The sequence below is a fragment of the Thalassophryne amazonica genome, chromosome 3 (assembly GCF_902500255.1).
Source record: "Thalassophryne amazonica chromosome 3, fThaAma1.1, whole genome shotgun sequence".
In the NCBI taxonomy this organism is placed as follows: domain Eukaryota; kingdom Metazoa; phylum Chordata; class Actinopteri; order Batrachoidiformes; family Batrachoididae; genus Thalassophryne; species Thalassophryne amazonica.
The window spans coordinates 50,989,226-51,014,370 of record NC_047105.1 but is presented as its reverse complement, the minus strand read 5'-3'; the positions used below and the strand labels follow the sequence as shown (position 1 = coordinate 51,014,370).

Here is a 25,145-nt window from a genome sequence, read left to right as displayed (position 1 = left end):
TTTAGCTGTCTTCTGTATTGTTTTTAACTCGCACCTCACAGCCTTATCGTATCTCAGACCTCACTGCTCTACACACATTACAGTCAAGCTCAAAGACATTACATTTTTTTTTCCTCCGCGGTGACTCCCAGCCACACGCCATTCGTGCATGTAAGAAAAGCAGTTCTCACCTGTGGTTAAACTCTGTCACTGAAATTCGAATGCCTTCACCCTGATGAGCGCCGACCCGTCATGGAGGAGTCCACCCCTGGAAAGGGTCTTTAAACGCCGTGGCCACGGTCTTCCAACGGGGTCCTCCGTCATGGGCCGACGACTCCCCCGGTCTTTATGGCATCCGGCTCGAAGGACCAAGAAATGTCAGAGTTGAGCCTGGTGCTAGAGAACAACTCAAATTATTGCAGAGAATAACCACACAGAAACACTGAATTTCTTTCCTGATCAGGGAGAGCCAGCATGACCCCTCGTCACTGTCCGTCAGTCAGCTCTGAAAGGCCTGCCCACTCTGCTCCTGAATTTATTTACACACAGACATATTACAAAACAATATACAAAGCACAGCTGCGTTTCTTCAGTCAATTCATATTTGTATCACTTTGCACCTGGAGGCACCTTGTGGTCTTGCTCAGACAGATAGTAATTGTTCTTCAAATTGAAACTTTACAGCACCAGCCTCGAACTAGTGTACAGGCTGTGTTATTCTCTGCTCAAGGCCGAAATATTAATCTGTGCTCAACAAAAACATAGCTCTAGCAAAACAGTCTAGGCATTCATTCACCAACAAATGTTACTTTTCTCATGGGAGCAGTTGTAATGATTACTTCACCATTTCAGTGTATATTTCTGCTTTGACAATGAGTGATTATTTAGAAGAATAATGGTGCATGAATTCTTACACATGCATATATGTATATATGGAAAATAGAGAACAGAATCAAAAACAAGATCAAAGGCAGTTCATCAAAGTAAAGACAAAGACATTAATATTTGATAATAATATTGACAATATATAGAAAACTATCAGATTTATAAAGGAAAATCATGGAAATTATCAGGGGGGCCCAAACTTTTACATACGACTGTATATACATTAATGGCAACCTCAAAGGATTATTGTTCATACAAATGGTCACTTTTACAGCCTGATTTCTTTAGACAAGTCAAGGGATGGACACTTGAACATTTTCCAAGTCATGAGTACTGTATATAAATCCTGTCAGGAGGAGGCAGTTCTCAAAGCAAGGCAGCTTTATTTGTATTGCACATTTCATGCACTAGGGAAATTCAAAGTGTTTTACAAAACAGTTTAACCTAGAGCACCCAGAGCGCAGCACTAGTTTCCAATTCCACAAATTTTACTTTGGAAAAAGTCCTGTTAGAAGTGGCTTTCATAAACTAAATTAGATGTGAATAATTGTCAGCAGTATGTATTTAGTTCATGCACCTGAATTAAAGTTTTTTTTGTGTGTGGTATTGTGAGGGTTTTTTTTTTTCAACTTTTTTGGTTTCTAAATTCTTTTTCAGATCATTTTCACAAAACATTGGTCATCTCTACTATGCACAATTTGACATTTTTGGTACTTGGTTTCTGGAAGATAGACAAACAGGCATAAAACTGGAACCTCTATCCAATTTTGGTGGTGTAGGTAAATCCATAACAGAAAAATCAGAGTGACTGAGGCACTTTTGATTGAGATATAATGCAAAATGTACACCAAATCGGGTTTTCAATATTAAATACAAATGTCCACGAAATCCACAATTCTGATCAGATCCAGATCAAACTTTATCAATAAAGGATACCATCCTACGTAAAGCTCTCAAATATGAAAGGCATTCAATCATTTTTTGACAGAGTTATGAATTTTTTTAAATTTGTTCAATGTTAAAGGATGGGGATTTTGTGTAATTTTCCAAGATTTTTTCCAAGATTTTTCCTGACTGTAACCTTTGACTTTGAAAATTGAATCAGTTCTATTCTATCAGGATATGAATCCTCTGTTTAAAAAAAAAAAGAAAAAGAAAAAGAAAAAAAGAAAAATCTTGGGTTACAGGCTGTTCACAAAGACAAAACGTCCAGGAGCCATTTGTCAATTTTGACCTGATTGGTACCACTGAAGGTGACTAAACAACACTTAGAATCCAGCCTCAGTGTACCATGGCCTACACAAAAATGTATGATAACCAAGAATTATACAGAGGTCAAATGTAAAAATGCTCCAATCATGTTGAAAATGATATCACATTATTTGTCTGATTATAACGATTCCAAAAAGGTATTATTTGGACTATCTGTGATGGAATGTTTTGGAGTTATGGGGTAAAAACAGCAAAAATGGTGACAAAGGTCAGTATCAGTTTGTACAGGTGTCAAAAGTTAAAGTTGCTCCCATTTCAGTAAAAAAAAAAAAAAAAAAAAGCAAATTATTGGTTGAAATAAAAGGATGATTAAATGGAATAGTTTTGAATGTCTTGAATGTTTGGTCTCCAAAGTAAAGGTCAAACAAGGTCGACATCCATTGAATTCTATGACAGGTGATAACTAAGCTGTAATGTTATAACTAAGCATGACAGATGGTGCAAACTATTCCTTTTTAGAATGCTATCAACCCAAAGAATAATTTGCATCATTTTTTTTAAATGCAACAGTTCAGTTTTAACTTAAAATTTGTCAAAGTCTGGGCTCATCTAACATCAGTATCTTTCATGGGTGGTCATATTATTATAATTAAAAATGTCACAACAGCACATACAAGTATTTGGCTGATCCCACTCTGTCGCTTGAAGGTTAATGAAAATCTTTCTCTGTTCCACTCCACCGTGAAGATGTAGAACTGATGATGCGACAGACTATAAAGTTGCACTCTAGAGCTTTTCCACTCACACCCAGCAAAGCCTGTTAGTCCTTCTGCATTATCATGGTATCTTGGTGGTTTTCCTCACTTGTCTCCTTGCATGGTCACTCAGTATACGAGAACTACTTCTACTCCAGACAGATTTGCCACAGAGTTCGTAAATAAATTAAGTCCAAGACACATTCAGTGAATGTGTAATGTTCATGTATCCATTCCTTGACTCGTCTAAAGAAAACTGGCTGTAAAAATGATACGCATTTCCAATAATCCTTGTATTTAATTGATCCAATTTCTTATGTGCTTTGAAGATGGAGGACTGATGTATAGAAATGGCTGTATTTCCTAAATGGTTCATGAGATATTTTTGTTAAACTCCTTGAATTAAAGCTGAATGTTTGCACCACAAGCACATATTGGCTCTTTCATTGCAGCTCCATTGAGGTGGTCTCCAGATGTCCAAATACTTATGGACCGGACTCTAAGATTCTACAATAATCTGGTCTGTTTGCCCCCCTGGCAGTGTTTCTGATCTTCCTGCTCCTCTTTGAGCCCTGGCTACCTCAGCTGTCACCAGGCGGCGATGTGATCGCCCTGCGCTGCATTCTCTTCCTCTGCCACACCTATGGTACAGTCCTGCTCCTCACCACTCCTCTGATCGCAGTGGAGATTCTGACCAGGCAGCTGTGGCCCTGCGTTATTGCTGAGGGGTCAGCGGGCCAAACGGCGAGTCATGATGGCGCTCAGGCACTGCTCTGTTATAACCATCAGGAGGAAAGCCACAAACCAGATAAGGAGCAGATGACCCACGTGGTTGGTTACCTTTGCTGCCTGAGCGTGTGGGTCATGGCCGGCCTCGATGCCAGGTGGAGATGGAAGGTGGAGGAAGTGTGGACTGCTGCCTGTCTGCAAACACCCAACATGCTCATCCGGTGTTTGCCAAACCTGTTCAGCCCAGTGACCGGCACTGCCACTCCCTGCTGGAGCATGGCCTTCCTGTCCCTGATCCTGCTGCTCAACACGGGCACGCGCCTCCACGAGGAGCGCCGAACCCTGACAGAAAGGACACACACAGACCAACAACACCCGGTGAACTCTGGCACGTTGACACGACCTGTTGACTCAGAGACAACAGAGAGCAGCTGCAGCGTTCACAGAGCGTGCTCCTGGAAAGGTGTGCAGATGTCGGCGTGTCGCCATGGAGACTTTGCGCTCTTCTTTCCACAGCGTTTGTGTGCAGAAAAACGAGGAGAGCAGCATGAACTGATAAACAGAGGTGCGGCACAGGACGGGCCCTCTGGCTCACGGCACAGGAGCCCGTGTGGGTGGCGGCTGTGGGGTTTTCCAGGCCCCGGGGTGAAGGTAATAACAGGGCTCGTGAGCGTGCTCGGCGTCTTCGTGCTCCCTGTGAACCTCAGCGTGAACATTCCTCTTATCAGGACTATAGAGTCTGTGCTGGAACTGTGTGTTACACCTTCAGCCTCATCAGCAGCAGATCCAAGTGACACATCTGTCTCTCACCGCGAGATGCTCGTATGAAACACGTGAGTGGACACAGGCTGGGGACGCGGCTGCAGGCCTGAGCGTCATCGGCAGTTTGAACCCGGCGCAAATAAGCTTTTGAAAGCACCTATTCACGTGTGGAATGATGGCCGCTGAAAGGTGCTGAGAAGGCAGGTTGAGGCGTGCTCGTTAGAAAGACACGAGGCCTCACTCGAACACAGCTGGAAGGCTTTGACTGTTAACACACACACACACACCTTCATCCAGCAGCAAACAGTCGCCTGAAAGCAGCAATAGAAAGCGTATTGGCGCAACTGCTAGTAAACTTGAGTTGAGCGCGCACGGCTGATTTCTATCATTTGTAAATGTTTGTGGTTGGATCACAGAACTGAAGGAGAAGCACTGCAGGAAATTAAACCTATAATGCTTCTCAGTGTCCAACAGAGGGCACTGCGGGACAACAAGTCTGGGTAACTAAAAGTTCCTACAATATTTGGTAGATGAGCTTTAGGATGCAACATAGGAACTGTACAGGAGACTCTAGAAAAAGACTGGATTTTTTTTTTAATGGTTGATTTACATTTGATTGAGCCAGAAGGCAAACTGTGAGTGAGCTGAGGCTTTTTTTTTCCACACAGACCTGCGCAGACAAACACTGAAACCACACAAAAACCCACTGAGACCAGATGAAAGAGGAATGTGCACATGCTATTTTTGGAACAGATAGTGACTGTGTTAATGTCACACATTCTGCTGTGTAATACACGTATGTCGCCAACATGAACAAGCGTAGCTCTTCACCGTCTCACCATGTCATTTCAGTCCTTCGGACTTTTTTCTCCAGTAAAATAGCTCTGGGGAGCATTAGCATGGCCCAAAACCCTTCAGCTTCAGATCCCCCAACTACAGCCCTCTTAACCCCCCGCCATTTGAAGAATTTTTCCTTATTTACCTCTCACATGCCTAGAAAGTCCTCACCATCTCATTTAGGTTTCAGATTTTATATCAGTAAATGGTTCTGGTGAACGTTAGCATGGCTAAAAACCCTCAGCTTTGCCACCAAGACTCGCCAACCACAGACTATTTAACCCCCCAACATTAGAAGTATTTTTCTTTATGTGCCTCTTACATGCCTGGAAAGTCCTCACCATCTCATTTAGGTGTTTCAGAGGGTTTTTTTTTTCAGTAAATGGTTCTAGGGAGCATTAACATGGCTAAAAACCTTCATGTAATTTACACACTAAATAGTCACTGACTGACCTCATGAGCTGTCAAGGTGCACGCCGCCTCTCACTTTGTCCTAAAAAAAAAAAAAAAAGACAAAAATTAACACAAAAACCTTACAGAGGATGAACATACCACAGTGAAAACACCATAGTGAAAAACAGGTTAATCTCCCGTACTTTCTTTTCCAGGAAGTGTTCAATATTTAGTTCCTGTTTCACTGTGGACTCAAAATTTGGCACTTCCTGTTTGGGATACCGTGTACCATGAGTGAACTTCTTTCGTACTATTACAATGAGGAGAATTTATAAACAGGACATTATTATGTCACAAGTTGCCTTAGTCAAGATCCACTTTTGGGTTTTCTCCCATTTTTGACAAGCTGAAGTGAAAAAGCCAACCTCTATGCACACACAAGGTTTATTTTACCTAAATTTTAGTGATGGCTTCACCTTTGTCAACATAATTCATCCACCTGGCTGGTGTTGCACATTAAGATGCTGATTAAACAGCATGATTACTGCAAAAGATGCATCTTTTACTGGTGATAATAAAAGCTCACTCTAAAATGTGCAGATGATGTTGTGTGTGTGTGTGGGGGGTTGCTTCATTATTAGGTGAGGAGACCAGATGTGGAGTTCAGGGGCTGGTGTGGGTACACGTGCTCTGGATGTGTGACTGGGTTCACGACTGACAGCGGGCATGCTAGTCAGTGGCTGGGTTTCTATTACAGATTTGTACAAATGCTCATCAATTGTTTTGAGAATGTCAATAAAAAACAGTTGTGAATTCATAGTATTTCTATTGAGTGATTGAATGTGACTATTCGGTTTTGTCATGTTATGGGAACGGTCATTCCAACAGTCATGGAGCCGGTTTGGTAAGTCCTGCTAAATATTGGCATTGGCCTTTTTTTTAAATCTAAAATTGCTGTAACATCATTGGTTACATTTTACAAATTCTTCACTTCTTACTTCATCCAAATGTACATTGCTGTGTTTTAGAATGCCATGTGACTATTTGTGTACATCATGTGAGCAGTAGCAGCAGAAACATTTCCATTGCAGTTTTTCAAAATAAGGCTTTTTGGAATTGCATGAAAAACCATGTCATGAGACCACAAGTAAAAATGTTTTTGAGATTTGAGGTTTTCTTAAAATTGCTACTTCATACTGCACAATTTGAAGGGTAACAGAAACCCACCCACTATAGAACATCTGTGACATTTTGTTTCATGACAAAATTGCACATTTTAGAAAGGGCTTTTACTTTGAAAAGTCCAAGGTACATCTGTGCAATAAACATGCAGTTTAACCAGCCTCTGAATATGCCACACGTGCCTGCTGGATTATCTTGGAAAAAGGTGATGTGCTGACCATGGTACTTTTAACCTTAACACTGGGTACTGACACACTTTTTAAATCCAAGCTCAAGACTCATTTATTTATCTAATATCTAGTTATGCCCTGACATTTTTTTTTTAAATTGTATGATGTTTTTATTGCTGTGACTTATGTTTTTTTTTTATTGTAAAGGGAGCTGTTGAGGCCGCTGTTTCTCACCAATCCAGTTCATGGACTGGATTTCAAGGCACAGTCAGAGTCCACAGGGTGTCCAGTTTGGTCACCTCAGAGTTGCATCTCTGCTTTTTGCAGATGATGTGGTTCTGTTGGCTTCAGACGACAGTGACTGTCGATGTGCACTGAGTAGGTTTTGGGGCAGAGTGGGAAGTGACTGGGATCAGTATCAGTTAGTATCAGCACCTCCAAATCTGAGACCATGATACTCTATAGGAAAAGGGTAGATTGTCCCCTCTTGGTCAGGGGAGAGTTATGGCCTGAGGTGGAGTTTAAGTCTCTTGGGTCTTGTTCACGAGTGGCAGTAAGCTGGAGTGTGAGATCAATAGATGGATGTTTTACAGACGCTGGTCTGGACCATCGTGGTGAAGGAGCTGAGCCAGAAGGTGAGGCTCTCAATTTCCAAGTCGAGTCACGCTCCTGTCCTCACCTATGGTCATGAACCTTGGATAATGACTGAAAGAAAAAGATCACGGATACAAACTGTAGAAATGAGATTCTTCCAACATACATCTGGACTCACTCCTGGACAGGGCGTCTGGTGAGGATGCCTCCTGGTTACCTCCCTAGGGAGGTCCTCCAGGCACATCCAAATGAGAGGAGGCCCCGGGGAAATCGCAGGACAAACAGCAGCGATTATATTTCCCAGCGGGCTTGGGAATGCCTTGGGATCCCCGGGAAGAGTTAGAGGACTTGGTCGAGGATAGGGAAGTGTGGAATGAGCTGCTTAGTCTGCCGCCACCGTGACTCTGACCCGGATACGGAAGAAAATGAATGAATGAATGAATGAATTTTATTGTAAAGCACTTTGGACACCTGGTGGTCATTGTACAGGGTTATATGAATAAATTTTGATTGACTGATTGACAGAAAAAGTCACCGGAGGTCAGAATGCCGACTCAGAATTGTCATCTCCAGCTTACGCATCTAACATCATTCCCCAAAAAGGTAGTTTAGACAATAAATGTTTCTGAGGCACAATGGATGCAGCATTGTTCCCTGCACAGGGAACAGTCTGGGCTGCATTTTAATACAGTGTCATTCAAGTAGGCTGAGTCAGGTCACATGGACTTGTTTATCTTCTTGAAGATGTTCCGCTCTTCATCCGGAAAAGCTTCAGCATTTTCTGAATGAAGAGCGAACCAAGATGCAATTTTCCATGACACAAGATTCATCACACTACTAATAAAGACAATCGAACAAACATTAATTTTATAAATTCACCATTTTGAACATAAATCTGTCAAATCATTTGACCGTTAAAAGACATGGTGGTGGTTGTTGGTAGTGTTTATTTTTTTTGGCCCTAAATCCTATTTAACCGCAAGCCTAATATCCCCCACATCTGCATCTTCCCATCACAAGTTTAAAATTCTGATGTTCCTGCCTCAGGAGGGCGGCATCACTGTGAAATCAGACAGGAATCTCACAAAAGAACTCAGTGAGTTTTTAAAAGGATACTTTACCTGCAGGTAAAAAGTCTATTACAGGACGGACGCCGTCTCCCAGAGATAAAACGTGTCTCTATGATGGGACTAAAGGCTGCGAGTGCAGAAACATTTCCTGAATCAGAGCTGAGATTACAAAAACGCTTTCTGGAGGTCTGCAGTGATAACGCGCATCAGCTGTAATCATGATGCAACAAAGCCAACTGTGGTGGAACATCGCAGAGAAAAGCAAAAACTTTGGATATCTCTGGTATTTACTTATGATTCAAATGTATTTTTTTCTTTAATTTTTTTTTATGTCCACCAAGGACGTAATAAAATCATGGGCGTTCATTTATTTGTCTCTGTATGTCTGTTAGCAGGATTATGTCAAAATTACTGCATGGATTAGGCCATGGAAGACTCCATTAAATTTTAGAGGTGATCTGGATCTGGATTCTGGATCAAGATTTCACTTTATATAGGCTTTGAAGGATTACCTCAAAACTACTTCACAGATTCTCACCAAATTTGCACCACAGACAGATATTAGGCCATGGAAGACTCCATTAAATTTTGGAGGTGATCCGGATCCAGATTCTGTATCAGGATTTCAATTTGTATGCTTCCCTTTGCCGGATAGGATTAAACATTAAAACTACTTAACAGATTTTCACCAAATTTTCACCACACATTGGTGTTAGGCCTCAGAAGACTCCAATAAATTTTGAAGGTGATCTGCATCCAGATCTGGATCGGGATTTCACTTTGTAAATTTTTAAGAATTACGTCAAAACTACTTTATGGATACGACATCATGATGTAAAACCAAGATCGGGATGACACTATTTTGTTTCAGCTTGTGAATTAAATATCAGTATGCAATTATTGCACTGTGTTGTGAAATCCAGATCCAGATAAAGTCTGGGTCAAAATATGAATCACATATCTGTTATTTTGAGTCCTCAACACTTGGCGAATGTCAGAAATCTTGGATTGCTCTTGTTTTTTTGTTTTTTTTAAATCATCCACCCTTTCCAGACCGGTGCCGTCAGATGGCAGATTTAAACGACATATGCATTTAGCAGTGTTTGTTCACCCGCAGCGAGTGAACACTGACTGAGATGTCGTTTTATTCGTGGTGACATTTACTTTATCCTACAATGTGAGAACTGGAAGTAGTGATAAAGAGACGGCGTGCAGCCTTGTCACTGCTGGGTGGCTGAGCACTGTTGGGAGTTTGGCACATCTCAGCTCAAGTGTCTGGCATGAAAAGAGCAGGTATTGACAAGTCCTCCTACACTTTAAATCAGATTTGCCTGCCTGTTAGATCCTGTAACCACTTTCCATTTCAAATATGCGGATACTCAGAAATGGTGGATCCTGCTTGGTGCAATATGAAACCAATGTCACTGTCAAACCGCCCACCAGCACCAGTGTTACTGTGCACTGAACACAAATCAAAGTGAAGCAGTTGGGCTTGATTTTTAGCAATGATTTATTGTACATTAAAACATTTCAAATAAATCTCCAGCTGCAGTCGCCAGAGCTTGTTCACACAATGATGGGTGCACAGCGGCCATCATCCAAAGACACAATCATCAGTAAAATCATTAAAAGTGTCAAATTCCTCATCAGCATCACCACCAATAACAACCCTGAAACCTCTCACAATAACCTCATCACCCAAAAGTCTTCTGTGAAAGCAGACTGTTCAAATTAGCATTCATTTTAGGTTTTTGTTGCACGTCAGGAACGGTTGTTTCGACTCATACTGGGTTTTGAACAAGATCAATATTTCCAGGAGCTTGGCCTGACTTGTGCATGTTTTCAGGCGGGGGCATGCTAGGGGTTGTGTGCAAATTGGCGTCCAACTTACGCACACCGCACAGGAAGAGTTTTGAGCATATGAGAGTACACCAAATTTGCCCAGAGTTATACAGAGTAGCATCAGACCTACCCAGGCCTGAACGTGAGACAAACGCACACTGGGCCAAGGTGGCTGGTTGTACTTTTGCCGAGTGGTGTGTCTGCTTGATTGGACTCATCACCGAACAAGTCTAGATGGTAACTACTTGGGAAAATTCACTGAGGTGGGTATAGTTGCAACTCCGCTGGCATTCGCTGTTTTGCAGTTGTGAATTTCACACCGTCTCGCGGTCTGTGACTCATGCGAGAGGTTGGTTTCAGCAGTGTTCCAGTTTAGGGCACGTTAATTTACAGAGGAAACAAACAAAATTTGGCTGCAGCTACTACGCTGACTCCCCTCCTCAAAGATGTATTATCACATGTTTTTGTATCAGACAAAAACATGTCAGGTCTCAAGCATGTATTTATGGCAATCTTAAAAACAATGAGCAGATTTATGAATGAGTAACTTCCAGCCCTACCCTTCATACTGTACCAATATTCAGCTCGACTTCATTCTGATGTGTGATCTACAATAAGAAAAACAGCTGTAAAACTGAGTAATATTTTATCATAAATGTTTTCAGATGTCATCATCTGAGAATTTATGCTGTTACAGGTGGAGGCCTCTGACTCCAGCATCTCTACACACTGGTGATAACACAGTTAAGTAATCTCAGCACAAATCTGGACTCAAAGCAGAAATGCATGATGGTGCTGTATCAAAAGTTGGGCAGAAGAAATTGTCAGTTATTCTGAACACAGAAGACAAGCATATTTGGGTGATTCTTAGACTACGGGCACTTATTATGTCCTTTGATCATATTGTATGAAAAACAGAAAAAAGGGGAAATTTCACATTTTTATAGTTATCTTTACAATGAAGTGTGTTAAGAAATTTGTTCTAGTAGTCTATGATGACTTTCACCTTTTTTCAGCATCATTATATGCAAATATTGCCGTTTTGTGCTTGTCCCACACCCAGACTTTTGATCTTCAATGATAAAAATTAACGGTAAAGAAACGTTTTTTTCTAATGTTTTAAAATATCTCAATAAAATATCAGTAAAATAATCAAAACATAATTGGGGTATTCAATGTCATACAACTGTTGTGATTTTTTTTTTAAACAAAATGTAGTTGTCCCACACTATTGCCGTAATTTCCACCACAACACTGTAATGTCCCTTTAAACAGTTTGTATGAAAGATTGTTTGGGTAGTTTCTATGGAGATAAACAGTGACATCAGAGCACATGTATATAGCGCCAAATCACAACAAACAGTTGCCCCAAGGCGCTTTATATTGTAAGGCAATGGTGTGGTGGAAATTACATTTACAAGGCCAATAGTGCCCGTAGTTAAAGAATCACCCATTTATGAGTTTGGAGGAGGAATATTCCTTTCAACCCAACATATACAAACACAAAGTTCCTTCCTCCACATAGAACAAGTAAGTCCTCAATAGAACCTGAGGCCCATTGTTCCCGATGCTCATCTCCGGACTCCGTAGCATCAAGCAGATGAGTCTACGCATGCCAGTTATCCCCTAGCCAAAGACGCTTTTCCAGCTGAGTGGACTGAGACAATGAACAATAAGTGGTTTGTCCAAAGACACTAACAGACAGCATGAGCAAGATTTGAACCCAGGTCTACATATTGGCAGGCCACCTCCTCATCCACTCAGCCACCTGCTCTTCTTCCACTAATAGCAGCACTTTCTTTTAATCATCTCCACCTCCAAACATGAGTTTCCTCCTACACATGTAGGGGAAACATGAAATACTTTTGCAATCATTTTATATTACATGGAATATGGACAAATGCTGGCACATGTAAACCACAAGCTTGGACAAACACAGAAAACTTTCAACAAATGCATGTGGATGGAACCGGCAGGAGGAATCAAGGACTTAGTCTACTCCAGCAGAAGTGAAAAGTGTCGAAAGACTTGTTAAGTTCAGAGTGGACCGCCAAAAATGTGGCAAAGGAAAAGAAACAAGCCGAGTACTGTCAATCACATTCCACAGACGATGCTAAGTCAACTGTACAGGAGACAAAGACGAGCCTTCAGTGTCTTGCTGGGCCAAAGGGGGACTGTTAGGTCTGAAAAGCCTGGAACCCGATACAGCGAATGGTGCCCCGTGGGAGTCACTTTGTTAAAGCCCCAGTCACACGGCACTAACGAAGGACACCAAAGCCAAAATGAAACAAGAAATCTGGACTTACGTTGACTTTCAGAGACATCGTTTAACCGTCATCCAGCTTCGTTTCTGTAGCTGGCGCTTCATTAGAATTTTCAAACTGTTGAAAAATGTGAACGAATCCTGACAACTACCTCAATTCATCCGTATTCCATTTTGCTTTCTGTCTTGATGGTTCCTCATCGTTTGCGTAGTTCCTGTACCCTCAGCATTGCGTTTGATTGTCATCCAACTTCGTCCAACCTCCCAAGTCTGATGTCTTGCACAAACAATGACAATATCTGAACGGATCAATAACTAAAGCTCAGACGAGCTGAACGTGACTCGCCCATGTGTGGGACGAAAAGCAGCGTTTTCATACAGAAACAATAGCAGCAAGAACATTTTATCAACTACTTTAACTAGTTACGCACGTTCCAGCCATCACTGATTGCAACGTGCATGACCTGTTGTCAAGACAACCAGATCCCGCAGCTGCAAAGTGTCAAGGTCGCTGTTCGCTTCGTTTTTCTTTTGTTAGTTTCGATTTTGTTTCGGTCTTTTATGCGCTCTGCACTCGCAGGCTTTTCGGTGATGGGAGAAGTGCCGACTCATTCGTCCACTTTTTCTTGACAATTTGTGGCTTTGTGACTTTTTTCCTTCGTTCAGCGATCGCTGTGTGCCGTGTGGCCGGGCTCTAAGGAGTGTGAGGGTGCTACTGCCAGAGTTGATGACCCACTGGAGCCCAGTGTCTTCATAGGTGTCATCTTCTCATCAAACTATACGGTATGAGGCTCAAGTGCAGGCCGTTATTGTACGATCATTTCAAGTCACAAAAAGTAACACGGCAGATCTTAAGAGCAACATCAATCACGATTCACGGAACTGAAAGAAATCAACATTTCAAACACCTTAATAAACATTTTGAGTGATTTCATACTGAGACGCCTCCAAAGTCCTTGGCGTAGCTCTTAAAGACGTACAGTATTGATTCGCAACGGCTGCACGTTCTTGCCATTGGCGTGGCTCTGGCCAGGACTGAAGTAGGGGAAGACTTTAGCTGGGAATTTCTCACGGTAGGTGTAGAGCCAGGACATGTCGTCCGCATTGTAGAAGATAAGCAGGCCTTTGGGGTAGTCCAGGTACACTCCCACCTTCTCCAGCTTACTTTTGACATTGAGGCGGGTCCAGGGCTCGGTGCAAGCGCTGTACTGGTTTCCGTCATGCATAACAATGCAGTAGAAGCCGCGACTGGGCTGGATCTGGATGCTGCCTTTATGGCTGACTGTCTCACTGGCCACACCGATCATCCACTGGGTTTTCTCTGACACCATTACCTCCCAGTAATGGACACCTGACGCAAAGCCCTCCGCACCCAGAACGGACACCTCCACATCAAAGCGACGCAGGGAGTCCTGCAGGGGCTGGGGGTGGAGATTCCCATAGGCCACGATGGTGCAGTCATCTGAGAGGATAAGTCTTTGGTGTGCTGTCATGGGGTCAAGGGTCAGCGCTGCTGGTACTGAGGGAGAAAAGAACAACAAAAAGTGCTGATGCAGTATTTATTTCAAGACATCTGGCTTAATGGGTCAAAATACATAGAACAGTGCCATCTGCTGGATGGCAGTGTGAATAGCACCCACCCAAATATCACACGGTCGTTGCGCTGAATCACACTTAAACATAATTTTCAGTTCTGCAAATGCCTTTTTTCCCCAAATGAAAAAGACATATTTTACAAATACACATTTATTTGTAAAAACCAACACACACGTTACAGTAATTTGTGTGTTGGTTTTTACATATTATAAACCAACCAATCAGTGATGAGCGGAGGCTCATTTTCCCATAATGCCTTTTGGCATCTGTGTGTGTTAATGTTCAAACCTCCAGAATTAGTTTCATCATCTAAATTAGCGCATTATTTTAAAATTAAAAGACGTGTTATATTTTCACTTTGTAAAAATTACAGTCCGGATTAATCCGGATTAATTTGGTTTATAAATCAAAACCATAAGTCAAACCTGCTTTGTTTTTCATGACTTCTGCCTCATATCTGGAGCACTGTACGTTGAATGTAAATGACTTTTTTGTAGCAGCCTGGCAGCCAGACCGTTTCTGCTGGGGTACAGTTGAGCTCAGCTACTCACAGCTGCCTGACTGCTGTAAAACATGTAGCAGACAGGAACCAACATGTATGATTTTAGGGTTTACAAATGTTTTTGACAGTTACTATCTATGCCAGCAAAAAAACCATTAGCGAACTAAGTTAGCGTAACTAAATTTAGCGCAAGGTAATTGGTCCACTGATAGTTTTTGAAGTTAGCTGAAAAGCTATCCTGCTAACAAAAACGTTAGCTTTGCTAATTAATGGATTAGCGGAACTGTGCCCACCACTGCATTCAAGAAATACATTTGAGCTGCTCAGCCAGTTCAGAGGAGGAGGGGAGGTCAGGTCAACTGGAATGCTGAAAATAAATCACAAGTTGCTGGGCTCAAAAAAAGAAAAGAAAGAAAGAAACAAAGTGTTTGAATGGAAGACTGTATAATCTGACAGTCACTGAAAGACATACAAGATGTTTTAACCTGCTTTAGTACATTTACTACAAATCAAAAACACTGCCTTCCTCCTCTGTTTTTGTTTAAATTTATTTTTAAATCAACTTAACAGGCAGATGAAAAATAAATATGTACGTAAACGTTGAATGGGTTCTGCCAGAGTTACGCAATTAAACTTAGCAAATATCACACTTGAATTCTTTATCCAAAGTTTCATCTAAATGCTACATGTTACCATGACAACAGTATGATATATTTTATTACAATTAACAGACTTCTTTAGTATGAGTGATTACACATCTCCAGCAAATTTCAAGAGGCTGATTTTATTTACTTATTTAATTTTGACTGTACACAAATAACCACCCAGGCTGAAATTGGTCAGGCAGGAGGAGATGCTGCTCTTTTAGCTTAGCAGGCAAGCTTTGCTTACATCTTGGACACAGGTATCACAACTGACTGAAATAAAGGATCTGCTCTGTGTAAGCCTGATCCCCTCAGATCTCAGAAGCTAAGCAGAGCAGGATCTGGTTAGTACTTGGATGGGAGACCTCTTTCGAACACCAGCAGCTGTGTGTGTTTCTCCAGGTAAAACTAGAGTTGCGTCAGGAAGGGCATCCGGCGTAAAACTTGTGCCAATTACCAATGCGGATCTGGTTGTATCCGCTGTGGCGACCCCGAACGAAACTGGGAGCAGCCGAATGAACAACAACAACAAACCAAGGCTAGTTTAAAGACTTGTCTGTTTTTCCTTTCATATAGTTAGCATACTTGCAGAGTACCAAACCATTTTTCCTCTCCTTTTAAACTGTGTTATTAACAATGGAGCCTCAACCTCAATTAACAATGGAATCTCAACCTCATTGTATCTAAATTCTGGGTCTGTTTGTGAAGCAAACGGCTATCTTCCGGTGATCACCTCTGTGCTTCTCTGTTGGTTTAGTGCTGGGAACTAGTGCTTTAGGAGCCGTTAGCCCCGACCAACTGATTCTGCTCTCTTTCTCTCTGAGGTGCTGTAACAAAACCGGACCTGGGTTTTTGTCACCATCTGCTGGACTGCTGGATGCCTATTCAACTCACACGAGACAGCTGGCCAGAACTATTTTGCTGAGCTACAACACTTAACATTGACTTAAAATTGGGACTTTTTAAGAATCAGATCTGTTGTGGACCGTGTTTTGCATGCTGTTCCGTATGAATTTTGTTCATTTTTACTTATTATTTTACGCTCTCCGTTATTGTTAGAATGGCCTAAGCAGTGGTTCACCCCTCTGAGTCTGGAGTTTTTTCCTTACCACTGTTGCCTATATGCTAGCTTGGGTGGAGGGGGGATATGTAGACCTGGGTAAGGATCAACCTTACCCATGTGAAGTGCCTTGAGGTGACTTTGTTGTAATTTGGTGCTGTGTAAATACATTTAATTGAATCACCTGGTTTGCAGCAACTACACAGATATTACACCGCTCTCTGTGCTGGGTAAGGTAGATGCAATTAGTATTTGCAACAGGACTAAGTACATGCCACTCAGCAACTGAAGCACTCTGACTTCATACACACATACTGTGTTGACTGTATCCGAGCACTGTGGGCATACAAGTATGAATATCTACAGGGTGTGCTAATTTACTCAAACCACTTAATTCAGGTGATCAGGCTGCTCTCTGGGATATTCTGAGAATTTGTGGGATCCCCAGTAAGTTGCTGAACATCATAACCAGCCTAAACACAGATAGTGAGTGTTCTGTGGAGTGGAGGCAGAGTCTCCAGTGAAATAATAATTCCAGTGAATACTAGTATTTGGATGTGCTCCGACTTCAATTCTGTTCAGTGCATGCATGGACTGGGTGTCGGGTAGGGTTGTGGAGACCAGCGGTGTAGGTGTTTTGGTCAGTGAGGAAAAGTATACAGACTGACTTTGTGAATGCTGCAGTGACTTTGATGGAATTGATAGATGCCCTGACTGTGGTACTTGAGAAGCTGAGTGAGGAGTCAGAGTGTCTGGCTTTGTCACTGTCCTGGATCAAGACTAAAACTGAGGCTTTCAATGACTACTTGTCCACAAGAAGTGTATCTGTGTGTTGTGAAAAGTGTCAAACCTTTACAGGCCAAAATCAGACAAACTTGATGACATGGAAAATGCCAAAACCATATTTCCTTGACTAACAGCCCATGCATTAATTTTTTTTCAAACCGTGTGCAGATCAGTCACCTAAATGAGGCAGGCTTGTATTCAAGGGCAGCGAGAATTAAAGTGCGGCTTGCTGCCCACACTGTAATTTGATCCTTGCACTGGCACGCAATCTGGCGTGCCAATAAGTAAACCTGTTATAAATTGTGCGTGAACTGTGCATGGCTGTTCAAAACTTCTGGCATGCATTAATTTTGTGAACTAGTCATGAACATTACGCAACCTATTCAAAAACACTGCGTGTCATTGCGCGCAGGGCATCTCAACGATTATGACGAGATGTTACAACTATAATAAACGTAACATTACAGATACATTATCTAACTCATAAGAATTAATGAAAATGCAACCGTTTTATCAATCCATTAATATATATATCTATACACACACACACACACACACACACACACACACACACACACACACACACACACTATAAATTACAAATTATAAATTCCAAAAATTCCAAATGCGTTCTCCCCCACACAACGGTGGGGAGGTGATGGTCTAGTGGTTAAGTGTTGGGCTTGAGACCAGAAGATCCTTGGTTCAAATCCCAGCCTGACCGGAAAATCACTAAGGGCCCTTGGGCAAGGTCCTTAATCCCCTAGTTGCTCCCAGTGTGTAGTGAGCGTCTTGTATGGCAGCACCCTGACATCGGGGTGAATGTGATGCATTGATGTGTAAAGCGCTTTGAGAGTCTGATGCAGATGGAAAAGCGCTATATAAATGCAGTCCATTTACCATTTACAATGAGCCCGAGACAACCTGCAGCTGTAGATAATTTCTCTGTGATTCTGGGAGCGAGGAGAGAACGATTTCATCAGCCAAGTTCTGAGAGCAAATGCATCATCGGCTACAAAATGATTATTTTATATAGTGTGGCGTGAGCGGGACAAAGCGGGACACATTGGCACGACGAATTGCGTGGCAGTGCGGGGATCAAATTTGTGCAAGTGTCAAGGTGCGTTTCGCACATATTCCTGGGTGTGGCGAACCAAAGACACATAACGTCTAGCTCGATGTTCTCAATTTCTTATAATGGGATAGTAAGAAATCAATGCAGTGCTAAATCAAAACCATACCAGTGTACCACCTGCTGTCATTCTTCTGGAACTGACACCGTGGCATGCCATTTCATTTTAGGACTTTAAGGTAACACTCCGCAGTGGACTTAGAAAAAATTAATTAGATTACATTAGACAGAATGCTATTAATCCCTTGGGAAAACTCCCTCAGGGAAATTGAGGTTCCAGCAGCATTGTATAGCAGCGCACAGGGTAAGAAGCACAGGAGGGAGAGGCAGTCATTTGGACCCGCGATTGCTCATGCGGACAATCAGCCAGGCTGAGGCGTCTGGCGGCTAACATAAGTGACCAGGCGTTTAAACATCATCAGGTCTGCAAGCACTTTATTTAAGGTCAAGCATTTAATCAAGCAAATACATTGATGACGATGATGCGAAGAAAAAGAAGAATTAAGCAGTGATCCTTTAGACTTCTATTTCATTGCAGACTGTATGAGCTCAAGATATTTCATGTTTTGTGTGATCACTTTCATTTAATTAAATACACATCATTTCCTGTATTAAAGACCTGTAACACATTCCAAAAAAGTTGTGGTGGGAGCAATCTATTCTAAACATAAGGATTAAATAATCACTTTTACAGCCAATTATTTTGAGACAAATCAGGGGATTGACACATGAACATTTCAAAGTCATTGAATATGTCTTGGACTTCATTTACATCATTCATTAAAAAACACATACAGTATGGTACTGTATGATAAATCTGTTCAAGTCGGAAGTTCTCAAAAGTTGAGTGACCATGCTGGACAGAGACTAGTGAGGGAAGCCACCAAGATAGACTGACAACTCTGAAGAAGTTATAGGCTCCTGTGGTTGGAGAAAGTGTGCACAGTGCATCTTTTTTTCTGTTGCATCACCAGTTATATAGCTTCATAATAAAGTGGTATGAAGGAGGATTTTCTTATAAGGAACATGCAAAATGTCAGCTGCATGTCAGCTGCACGTGGGAAAAATGACCATAGATTTCAGCTGTTTTACAATCCTCTATTCCACTCCAAAGTGGAGTTGTGAATGGGGATGCAACAAGCAAATATTGAACTAGTCGCACTTTTTCCAACCACATCCACAAAACCCCGTCACTCATTCAGAGTTGACTGAGTGACTTGGTGGCTTTCCCCCATAGTCTCCTTCAGTGGTGGGCACAGATAACCAAAAAATTTACTTCAATAACAGATAATCAGATAATTGAAAAGTTATCTTTGATAAAGATAAACCAATAAACCACCCAAAAATGTATCGGAAGTTACAGATAATCGATAACCGATAGACTCCAGTATTGGTTCTGGTACATTTGCAATTACTAAGAAGCTGAAATTGACTTTTAACACGATCGCTTTTGAAAGCATCAAAAGCGACAAAAGACCCAAAGAGTGAGCCAGTATTTCCATGTTTGACCATGCTGCCCCCTGTAGGAAGCTGCACAGAAGAATCCTGACAGCACCCACAAAATGAGCTCTCTACTAATTATAATGCTCCAGTCAGGCGGAGGTCTTGAAAAATAAAGTCATACTAACTTATGGTTTTGTGAAAATACTGATAGAATAACCCCATTAATGTCAATTCTGTCATTTGTACAAAGTTAAAATATAACATATATCTTTTAATGTTGAATAATGCACTAATTCTGAGGTTTTGTAACAAACACAGACTGCAAAGCATTCTGGGTAAAAGTGCCTCTGCTAAACACTGATTGGTTCAGTCATTCATTATGTAAACCAACACGTTAATGTGACGTGTGTCGTGTGTTGGTTTAAAGATAAATGTGCTTTTGTAAAATATTCCATTTTTATTTGTAAAAACAGGCATTTTTACGGAGCCCTGGAAGTGTCATCGCAAAATGTTTTGCATGTGGAGAGAATGTTTGATGATGTGCGCACGTTTTACGATGTTGAAAAACGTGCACTCAATATTAGTAAGTAAGTAAGCAAATTTATTTATATAGTGCCTTTCACAGACATAAGTCACAAAGCACTTCACAGGTTAAAATGCAAATGTTGGCTTTACACTGTGCGTGTTTTGGCCATTTTTCAGATGATTTTTCATTCGTGCGAGAATTTTTTGGGCCGAGTTTCAGGTTAATCGCGCGTCCTGCATCGTGTAGTGGAGTAACAAGCTTTAACGTCTCACGACCACCTCCTAGAGCTACAAAGCATCCAACCGCAGAGCTGTCTTGTAATGTTTTTTGTTGTTGTTGTTTTGTTTTAAACTTAATTTGTGGAAAAAAAAAAAAAAGCCATTTGCAAAGCCAAAAAGTTGATTTGACCACCATCTGATATAACCGGGTCAAAATAAATACAACACTGCCATCTACTGGTGCCCAGACGCTTAGTACTTGGAGCGAATACTGCCATGAACACTACTGGCCAGTAGATGGCAGTAGCGGCCTTGAAAACTTGCCAAACAAAATTCCAGATAATCCGTCTGCTACATTTAAGATGCGTGGAATTTAAACGCAAATACAATAACGTCTATAAACCCAGAGAATATATTCACGAGAGTTTTAGGCACTAGAGTTTAATGATGTTGTCCGTGGAGCCTGAACAGAGTGTCTGAAATGCATCTGTCCTGTCGTGAACGTCTGAGATTACCCTATGCTACCCATAATGCATTGCTGCCGGCCGGGCACAGCATGTGCTCACAAAACCTTAAAAATTAAAAACCAGTTCTCCTTTGCCTTCAGAGGATAGAGTGGTTTCTTCTGAAAACAGCTTTCTTCTGTTTGCAGCGGGTAGAACAATATAACTATTAGGAAACTTTTAATAAGTAGTTCTCAACTGCTAAAAATGTTTTTCACTGTTCAGCTTGGTTTACTACGTTATCGGTCAAAGTTATCGGTCGGCAATTCATCGGAAGATAATTAGTCTGATGATGGTTTTTAAAGTTATCTAAAAAGATAATCCGATAATGAAAACATTATCTTCAATAATTATCTGTTATCGGATTATCGGAAGTGTGCCCACCACTGGTCTCCTTCTACCCTGATCACTCAATTTTTGAGAAGTGCCTACTTGACACAGATTTACCACATAGTACCATTCTGTTTGTATTGCTTAATGACTGATGTGTCACGTCAAGAAAACTGACTGCAGCGTCGGCTCGCAGCCGCTGCGACGCTCCGCCACAGGAAAAACACCTCTGTTGGAAGCCTTAAGGACAAGTTGGAACATGTCCAGCTGTTAAACAATTTCTCATATACTCACTCCACTGAAAGCCATCAAAAGCCGCCTGGATTTTACAAATGTTATCAACACGGAGGTGTTTTTCCTGTGCCGCCGCACCGCGCCGGCTGCGTCCCGATGCGCGGACCCGTCCGCACGTCTTTCATTAAAAAAAATCTCCTTTAACAGTGGAATATCCGGATAAAATGCTGAAACCGACTTCTTCTGAAACTTCTCTGTTCTCTCACGACGTCCTGGATCAATAGAGCCTGAAATGTGGAGGTTTTCAGCTTGAAACAGGCTGACGATGGCGCCTGGGACCGCTGCGCGACGTCTCACACTGTGGGAAGTCCTTAAAGCGACAGTATCACCTCAAAATCTCTCATCAGCCGTTAAAATTTTCACGGAAAACCAGCTTAATTTTTCGAACCGTGTCCACTTCGATGTGCCTCACAGGTTTAGAAAAAAGTTTGATCAAACAAAGCGCCAGTCTCTCAGCAACTTCTCAGACAAAGGAATTCCGACGAGGTGCTGGACGACTCCTCCCACAAGGAGTGCTCACAGGCGAATGACGTCACCGACAGGCGTGGAAAAACTCACGCATGCGCACGAGGGTTCAAGCATGTCTGACGTAAAAACATATGAATGAAATCCATATAGTTTTTGAAAAAAATAAAAAGGACCTATACTTTGACAGCCCTCGTATATACACACATATATACATATATATATATATATATATATATACATATACACACACACACACACAAATTTATTTACATTTTCCATACGTCCCAACTTTTTCTGATTTGGGGTTGGAGAAAGATTCATCGCGTTTGTGTCTCTGGAAAAATCAGTGTTTGAATTTGAGAGATGTCTGAGTGGATCTTGTGGCGTAATGAGGTGGTCTTACCACAGAGTAATACAGGAAGCAGAGGTATCAGAGATGCTGTTACCATTGCCTCCTGTCTTACTGTGTGGTTGTGAGTCCTGGATACCAACCAGTGACCCAAGGCAATTTTTGGCACTAGGTCTCTCTGGAGGATCCTCGGGACTTGCTGGAATGACTGTGTCAAACAAACAGCTACTAAAGCCTGATTTATGCTACTGTGTCTCCGCAGCTCCATCGCCAGGCAGAGCCCTCTGCATCTCTGAGAACCCTCTCTGAGCCCCTCTCCGTAGTCTGACGCGCACCTCCCAAAAACTTAAGCTACATGTCAAAACAACATAGACCGGACGGGCTGTGATTAGTCACTTTCTGGTCTTCGTCTCCTGTCATATTTAGAAGTTTGCAGTGCGCACCCAAGGGTGCATCAACCCCCCAGTTAAAAAATACATTGTCATAGCTATATAATAGAAATATATAATAGAAATGCTCTCGTAAAAACACACTGTGTACAATATTTTGAAGTTTGGGTAAATTCTACTGGGTCCACATCAGCCATGAAAATCTGAAATGGCAATATTCAAAACTTTGGAATAGGTGGTTATAAACTACTGCAAACACTTTTGTTTTCATTTTCTCAGAATTTTAAGTGGTTAAGACAGACATCTGCACTTTCACTTTCAGTTTCCCCGAAATATATAACTTCCGAGAAATATAGTCTTTCTAGAAGTACTGCTCTAATACAGTATATGGCCATGTACTAAATTGTGCATTGACAGAGGATGACAAAATGGCAAAAGCAGCTAAAAAAGCAAGGAATACTCATACATCTGCTGCTATATTTGGTCTTGGAGCTGGCAGAACAGAGAAGGATGAAGAAATTACAGGCTGCCAACCAACAAGCAGGTTATAAGATGTTACAGGTTTCATGAACGTGAAGGATCAGCACAGGGTACAGCATCCGACAGAACACTAAAGGACAATGTAGCCAAAGATTGTTCTGGACAAGATCATTATTGCATCTGAACGGAAGCATCCCTATAACTTCATAGAAAAGAGTTTGTGAGAAAATTGTAGAAATAGTTGAGAAGAATGCTAAAATTCAAGAAATATCAGTAGACCGCCTCTCATCTCCAAGCTGAAAGGTGTAGAAAATGATAGGCAGAAGACTTTTCCTCTGTGGACAAGAGATGCAGATCAAGTTATAAAAACCAAGAAGATATTAAATTTCTTCAGTCAATGGAAACTGACAGAGTTGCCTCTTTTAGTGTTCGTGATAAGCCACTGCCATCCCGGATCAAGAGCAAAGAATCGCGAGCAGTAAAACAAAGGAAATTCCAAGGGAAGGCTGAGAAAGAAAGACAAATAGCTGGTGAAACTGTTCAGCTGGCTGACAGTGAAAACGGTCAACATGAAAACGACAATTGTGAAGATTTGGTCACTCCTGGTCCAACACGGGGAAAAACACATCGAGTTGCTCATCCTGGAACAGCAGCCTTCATTCCACATGACATTCTGAAAAATCCAAAGTTGGTTTCATAAGCTACAAGAATGAAGTTATTATCAGCTTGAGTTTAACATTATTTCCCATTTTTTTCAGTTTCGATGAGGACCCAGTGTGAATCAAAACTGATTAAATTTTGACCAAATTATTTTTTCATGAGGTAGAACATTTTTATACCGTCGTAAGAATATAAAAACATTTTAAGGGTGGTCTGATGCACCCAAGTCACGCTGATTACATTTCAATCATGAATCAAATAGAGGAAGGTTTGACAGAAGAACCCATAAATATGACCATTTTCCCAACACGGATTCAAAAAGCTATGAAGATGCTCAAATGACCAGCAATTCATGGAAGGAAATGAATGCATAAAGAAAATTGGTCCACAAAAAATGACCAGCAGCAGTGGCCATGCAGGCAGAAAGAAAGTCCCTGCCTTGTTTTTTACGCAGTGCCCCCTGCTATTACGCTGGTAAATTGCATTGCACCACCCACCAAAGCAATGGAGAACTTCGAAAGGGTCATGCCCACGTCGACATGATTACATGGCCACGGAGTTAGAGTTGTAGAAGCATAAATCAGACTTTAGGGAGCTGACGATAAAGCATACTATGTTCATCATGAAGGACCATAAGCTACGACACCATAGCCATGTGGCACTCTTCTTTGGACATGATGCACCATGTAGGTAACTCAGTGTTGAGGATCCAAGCAACCATGCAGGACCCAAAATGGTTCTGTAGCGTGGTGGATGCTGAGAAGTACAGCACAAACAGAAAATGCCTGCCTGCTTCAAACAAACAGCATCAAAATCTACACAGAAAGTACTACAAATTCTCACAGTGCATATTATGTGTTTTTAGAAATGTCAGCAAATTCTGACATGTCACTTCTATTTAAGGAACTATAACTTGCAAACATAAGCACTGATTCTTTAAGGCCAAGAGACTGGTTGAAAACTTTGCAGTGTGTACTGTCAGAGTTGGAGGAGGTGATCAAAGCTGTGGCCTGTGGTAAGACATGACTGATGGCTTATTATACGGCACACCCTGCTGCTGCTCAGCTCTATTTCAGGAAAAAGAAATGAGAA

General features: G+C 41.6%; 2 protein-coding genes across 3 annotated transcripts in view; one reads left to right on the top strand and one right to left on the bottom strand.

The window, feature by feature from the left end:
• LOC117506692 overlaps positions 1-6,355 on the top strand; it is a 33,878-nt gene extending 27,523 nt beyond the window's left edge. For both annotated transcript variants that reach the window (XM_034166244.1, XM_034166245.1), the window contains one exon: positions 3,373-6,355. In XM_034166244.1, coding sequence (XP_034022135.1) covers positions 3,373-4,388 — 1,016 coding nt within the window. In that variant the 3' untranslated portion in view covers positions 4,389-6,355. The remainder of the gene's footprint in view (positions 1-3,372) is intronic.
• A 7,012-nt stretch (positions 6,356-13,367) lies between these two features.
• The window catches only part of trim62.1 (tripartite motif containing 62, tandem duplicate 1), a 116,433-nt gene continuing 104,655 nt past the window's right edge, over positions 13,368-25,145 (bottom strand). Inside the window, exon 6 of the mRNA XM_034166237.1 lies at positions 13,368-14,192. Coding sequence (XP_034022128.1) covers positions 13,642-14,192 — 551 coding nt within the window. The 3' untranslated portion in view covers positions 13,368-13,641. The remainder of the gene's footprint in view (positions 14,193-25,145) is intronic.